Here is a 6,000-nt window from a genome sequence, read left to right as displayed (position 1 = left end):
GTAGCCCACCAGGCTCCTTGTCCGTGGAATTCTCCAGGCAAGATTCCTGGAGTGGGTTGCCATTTCCTTCTCCAGAGGATCTTCCTGATCCAGGGATCAAACCCATGTCTTTTAGATCTCTTCTATTGCCAGGTGGATTCTTTACCACTAGTCCCACCTGGGAAGCCCCGTATCACCCTTAGTATTGGGGAAATAACAAGAGTTTTAAGAGCTCTGCATCAGGAACTGAGGACAAAAAACACATATCTTTCTTATTATACTACCCTGTTATGTTTATCCATCCTGCAAAAAAAATAATAATAATGATAATAATCATCATCTAGAAACGTCTTCTTAGGGTGTTAGCCTTTCTGGCTACCTCTGGCTCTCCCTCTCTGTATACCCTCTATAACCCCATAAGAGACTGGCTAGAAACTTCCGTCTTGTTCTTCATTAGGTTTTGAACACGTAACTAGTTCCCCTGTGACAGACTTCTTTATCTGTCCCCTCCAAACAAACCGTTCATGGGAACAAGCATTCTCAGAGCACTGGAGTTGAATGCCCACACTAGCTCTCTTCCTTCCAGAAGAATCTTAGGAAGTCAGTGGTAAGGGTGAACTTAAGTGGCCAAGGAACTCGCTCCAGGGGCCCCCTTTCATGGGCCACCTCCTTTGGCCTCGGGGTCACTGAGACCCACAGAGGAGAACTGAGCCTTTCCAGTGTCCAGGGAGGCCTATTGGCTCTTGTTCAGACCCCCACTGGGAAACTCTCAGAGCTGGGTACCCAGCCTCCGGAACGGAAGACCAGGAACTTCACTAGTTAGGATGGGATGGCATGGCTGGAGGACCAGTTTGACTGAAGGCCTCTTGCCTTCTGCTCCCGCCGCTGCTGGTTTCCCTCCCTGTACTTGCCGAACAAAGACAAAAACACAACAAAACCCAGGGAAACAAAACTATTTTAAAATACTGTTATCAAGAGATCTTCCTTCTGAGGTAAAAATCTCACTTCCTTTTCGTTGGGCTCCGCTCACCTGTGGCTCCAGAACGTCTCTTGACCGTGAGGGCCTCAAGCCCAAACTGGTTGATCTGGAATTGGGTTTAGGTCCCAGCATGTGGCAATGTGCTCCACTCTGATGACACTTTTCGTTTCTAATAATAGAGCCGATGAAGTAATATTGCAATTGATGTTCCCGGGGATTTGATTGGATAAGTGCATAAGCCCTGGAGGGGGAAGGGGGTTGTATGGACGGATCACATTAGTATTCCCATCCTATCCATGCGCCGGGCCGCGAACCACGTCAGCCGGACTGATTCCCTGCGTCTGCCAGTCCCGCCACGGATTCATTTGGGATCCTCAAACAGGCGAGCCCCGTGGAGACGAGGGATCAAGACAGCGGATTAGAACCAATTGCCTGCTTGGGGACAGCCAGCCCTCCAGGCCTGGTGACTGGGGAGGGAGGGGAGCGCCGCCGCCGTGGGAAGACACCCGAAGCTAGAGCGACACTCTCCCTACTGCACCCCCACTCCCTGCCCCCCTCCACCTGGCAGCGCAGGCTTTTGAAAACTGTCCATCTGAATGGAAACTCGGAACCGCCGGGCGGCGTGTTCCTTCTCGCCCAGCCTTGCGATCCATGCCGAGCGGAAAGCGGTGCGAGCCCGCGCCAGCGCCCAGCTCCCGGGACAGGGCCGGCAGTGTTGCTGAGCAGAACTTGACCGAGCCCCTTCCTCGCTGTTAGTGGAAGCGATGCTGCACGGCACAGCCAGCGCTTCCCCGGCTCTCCTTCAAGCTGAAGGTTACCCACCCGCGCAGTCAGCCCCAACCCTGTGAGCGCCGCGCCTCGGTCCCAGCTCCGGCTGCTCGGCGCCGGCTCGCAGGGCAACGACCGGGCCGCCCGCGCCGGGGCGCACTGCACCAGCGGCTTCGTCTTGGTGGATGTGTATGCATGAGTTCTGCACCGAATGGGCGCAAAAAGCGCCCCAGCCGGTCCACCCGCTCCTCAATCTTCCAGATCAGCAAGCCCCCGCTGCAGAGCGGGGACTGGGAGCGCAGGGGCAGCGGCTCTGAGAGCGCCCACAAAAGCCAACGAGCCCTGGACGATTGCAAGATGGTAGGTGGAAAATGCGTCCCTTTTTTTTTTTTTCTTTCTTTTCTTTTCCCTTTGGAGATGTGGGGGAATCGTGTTCGTTAATCGTTCGCCTGAGTGCCAGCCACTCCGCCACCCTCGTCTCCTCCATGCCGATCACGTGTACATGCACTATTTTTAAATCTGCAGTCCCCCAGATTCGGGGTGACACCTGGGTCGTCATGGACCCGCCAAGAAGTGCCGCGGAGATTGCCTTGGGGGCAGCGGTTGTAGGTCATCCTTCTAACCCCTCGGAGCATGGCAGATACGAAAGACTCGGTGAACTGGCTGGCTCACCAGGGAGGGAGGGGTTAGGAAGGTAAGAGTGCTGAATTGTGGGGAGACAGGAGCAAACAAACCCAAACAGGACGCACAGGGCGCTGCGGAGGGGAGGAAGGTTCCAGCGCAGAGGCTGTGGCGGGTCTTCCTCTCAGACACCAGAGCCCAAACCGTTCAGTGGTCTGGCAGGAAGTGAACGGATTGCCTAATACAACCTACCTTTGGCCTTTTGAAATCCACAGGCCAATTCAAATTCACATCCCAGCTGTAGCAGAGGGGAACATTCTATGCGAGAATTGCCAGCATTACTCTCTGGTGACCTGGGAGTGGCATGGTAGCTCTCCAAATATGCTCTCGATCGTCAGAAACTTGAGTCTGAACGGATGGGAGCAAGTAGATCTGGAAATAGAACTTCCATGACCAGACTTAGGGATGAAAAATAAACACTTGCCTTGGACAAAGAGAACAACAATCTTTGTGTCCCAGTCTTTAAACACTCTGTAGGCTCTTTAGCAGGAGATTTGAGGTGGCTTGGGGTTCAGTGAAATCAGCCTCTGTTTACGTAGGAAAAAATAGCAAACTTTCTGTTGATAAATGTCTTATGAAAGAAACTCGCTTCTTTTCCAGCTTGTGCAAGAGTTCAACACGCAAGTGGCCCTGTACCGAGAATTGGTCATTTCCATTGGGGACGTCTCGGTCAGCTGCCCCTCTCTCCGGGCGGAAATGCACAAGACAAGAACCAAAGGCTGTGAAATGGCCCGCCAGGCACACCAAAAACTTGCTGCCATCTCGGGGTAGGAGCCTCTTGGCTTTATTTGGTAATTCATGTATATGATGTGTGAATGCTGGCACACAATGGATATTTAGAGTGATCAAAGCCTCAGAGATGATCACTGCAAATGTGAGGTTTTAACCAATTACTCTGAGATCAGGATTGTCTAGAGAGCTATGAACAAACTATAGGCCAAATTATAATCCAAAAGTTGTGTGATTTTTGTATATATATTGAATATTTGGGTCATTAAGTGTCTTTTTTTTTTTTTTTCTTTTCAAAATTAACTTTCAGTATGCTGGCCACATTTGGGAATTTGAGGCTTAAGATGTTTTTGCACCAAAGTGAAGTTAAATCATCATGCCTCAAGATTATTTTGTCATCTGCTGCTAAACATGTACTGCACAAAAATCTTTGCTAAATCCCAGATTTACTATTTATACCATGAGTCAAGTTCCTATGATACCATTTAAAATAAGATCCCTAAAATAAAGTCTTGGATATAAATTACTCTCTTCACTGTAATGTATGAAAGGGAAGTTTGAACTTCAGAAAAACTTTTTCAGGATTGGGGAAATTCACAAATTTAACTAAATTTAAGCTGCTTTTGCTCCTTTCCCCAATTATTTTTAATTCTTTTTTATCACATTTATGGATTCTCATGCCTATTTTAGGTGATAAGACAGTGAGTGAAAACTTCTCTCCTGAGACCACATTCACTTCCTCCTGATCTCTCAATAGTGGGAGAAAATTTAATTGTGGATTTTGTTAACAGTTCCTATTTCAGATAAGTACAAACAGCAAGGAAACACAGAAATCTTTATGCAGTTACATTGATTTAAGTGTGATTCAGTCTGGATTTAGCCTTTATATGTTTGTCTTTATCAGTATGATTATATCACAGTAGAAGTTCTGGTTTGACTCTTGTGCTAATGTTGTAGATCATTTTATCTTTAGTGCCATTAATATATATGGTGACAGTTATTGGTATATAAAGATTAGAAAACTGTATGTCACCTCTGTTAATAACTAGTTTACATTTGACAACTAGTTTATATGATGAAAAATGATACACTCTACTAATCTCCTTGAAGTGAGAGACATATAAAATGTTACAAACCTATTTTATTTAGTAGAAGTATTGAACATTATTGTCCTTTTCTGTTTTGTCTGTTATACTGTACTTAACAAGAAGTGAATCTGCGAGTGAATCTAGGCGTTTAAGGATTTTGGGGAGGAAATACAGCTGTGAAAAGTATCAGAGAAGAAGAGAGGAAAACAATCAGAAACACAAAAAGGAATCATGGTGGATTAAAGTCTATAAAGAAACAATGGTTCGGAAGGAAAAACAGGTTTAGAACAGAGAGTTTTATGCTCAGAGCTAAGGAACTGCATTTTTGTAAACTGTGTGTCTAACAGTTTATGATGGGTTTATATCCAGGATTCCTTTGAACTGGACCTCAAATTGAGATCATGTTCTAATCAGATAAGATGTACTGGAGAAATGAACAAGGAGGTCAGTTTAGTCTATTCTGCTACACACGTGAAATTCAGTTTCTTCTAAAGGTTTAGGAAAGAAAGAGTCTGCAGCTGTTGGGTACCAGTTAAGTTTTGAGGCTTTGAGGTGAATTTTATTAACTCAGGGAATTATAGCCTTTCACTACTTGCTTTCATGTTATTTGAGGAATGTTACTGGGGCAGGTTTATAAGGATTCGTGGGAAAACGGGTTGTTCTTAGAGCCTTGCAAAAGTAAGGTTAACTCTATTGAATGTTCTGATGTTGAAACATTTTCCTCCTTAAAATAATGAGATTCCTTTCTGAAAAATGACAGCAAGATAATTGAGGAAAATCCCTTAAACTCATCACCATCTGGACCCCATTAATGAAGGATGTGATTCCCTTGGGTGGAATTCTGTTCCTGATATTGCTGGTTATGCAGGCTCTCATTTCAGGCTTCCTGTGAAGGTTGGTAGGGAGGCTGAGGGATTCACTTTACAATTGGATGCAGGGGTAAGAAAAGCAATGATTCCTGGGGAATGTAGACAGAAAGACTAGATTTCTTGAGTGCCCATTGTCTGCTGGTACAATCCATTTAATTGACAGAATAATCCTCTGAGGGAAGGATTAGTATTTTTATTTGACAAATTGGTTTCAGGGAGGTTGAGCAAATTGCCCAGTCACACAACTAAAAAGTGGTACTTCAATCTGGCCCCAGGTGTGCATGCTTCTGAAAACCATGATCTTCCCTCCGTATAATGCTGCTGTTCAAAAAGATGTCAGGGAGAAAGGAATGAAGTACTAAGACGTGCTCAAGAGATGAACTTCCAAAAGAGTACGTAAAATGAAAGAAGACAGTCAGAAAATAGCACATATGATTCCGTTTAAGTGAAATGCTCAGAGAAAGCAAATCTATAAGAAACAGAAAGCAGATGAGTGGTTTCTAGGGTGGGAACAGAGAGTAAGTGCAAATGAGCTTGAGGTATCTTTGGGGGTGATGGAAATGATCCAAATTTGAATTAGGGTGATAGTTGTCAATTGTATGTTTTCTGAAAATCAATGACTTGCATACTTAGAATGAGTGAATTTTACGGTATGTAAAGGATACCTCAATAAGTGCTTTTAAAAAGGTGTGATCACTGTTACCATGATTAACACTTGCCTTTCATTGGGTTTATTCTTTTCAACATATGTAGTTTTTAGTGAGAGTGATATGAAATGGGACAAAGTAAAGCTTGGCTCTCCATGCATGCATCAAGATGCCTGCCTGATAGTGATCATCTAAGCACCAATTTGTTTCTCTGGGGAGGAATATAGTTTGGGTTAAAAGTTAAAAAAAAAAAAAAGAAT

The 6,000-nt window shown here is 45.0% G+C and overlaps 1 protein-coding gene across 1 annotated transcript in view; it reads left to right on the top strand.

Annotated features, from left to right (window-relative positions):
- Window positions 1-1,214: 1,214 nt before the first annotated feature.
- The window catches only part of RGS7BP (regulator of G protein signaling 7 binding protein), a 105,895-nt gene continuing 101,109 nt past the window's right edge, over window positions 1,215-6,000 (top strand). Inside the window, exons 1-2 of the mRNA XM_069556326.1 lie at window positions 1,215-2,086; window positions 3,008-3,174. Of these exons, the coding sequence (XP_069412427.1) occupies window positions 1,922-2,086; window positions 3,008-3,174 (332 nt within the window). The 5' untranslated portion in view covers window positions 1,215-1,921. The remainder of the gene's footprint in view (window positions 2,087-3,007; window positions 3,175-6,000) is intronic.

Source organism: Ovis canadensis, chromosome 16, assembly GCF_042477335.2.
Source record: "Ovis canadensis isolate MfBH-ARS-UI-01 breed Bighorn chromosome 16, ARS-UI_OviCan_v2, whole genome shotgun sequence".
NCBI classification, from domain to species: domain Eukaryota; kingdom Metazoa; phylum Chordata; class Mammalia; order Artiodactyla; family Bovidae; genus Ovis; species Ovis canadensis.
Note: the sequence above shows the minus strand (reverse complement) of the source record. Positions and strands in the feature narration are given on the sequence as shown.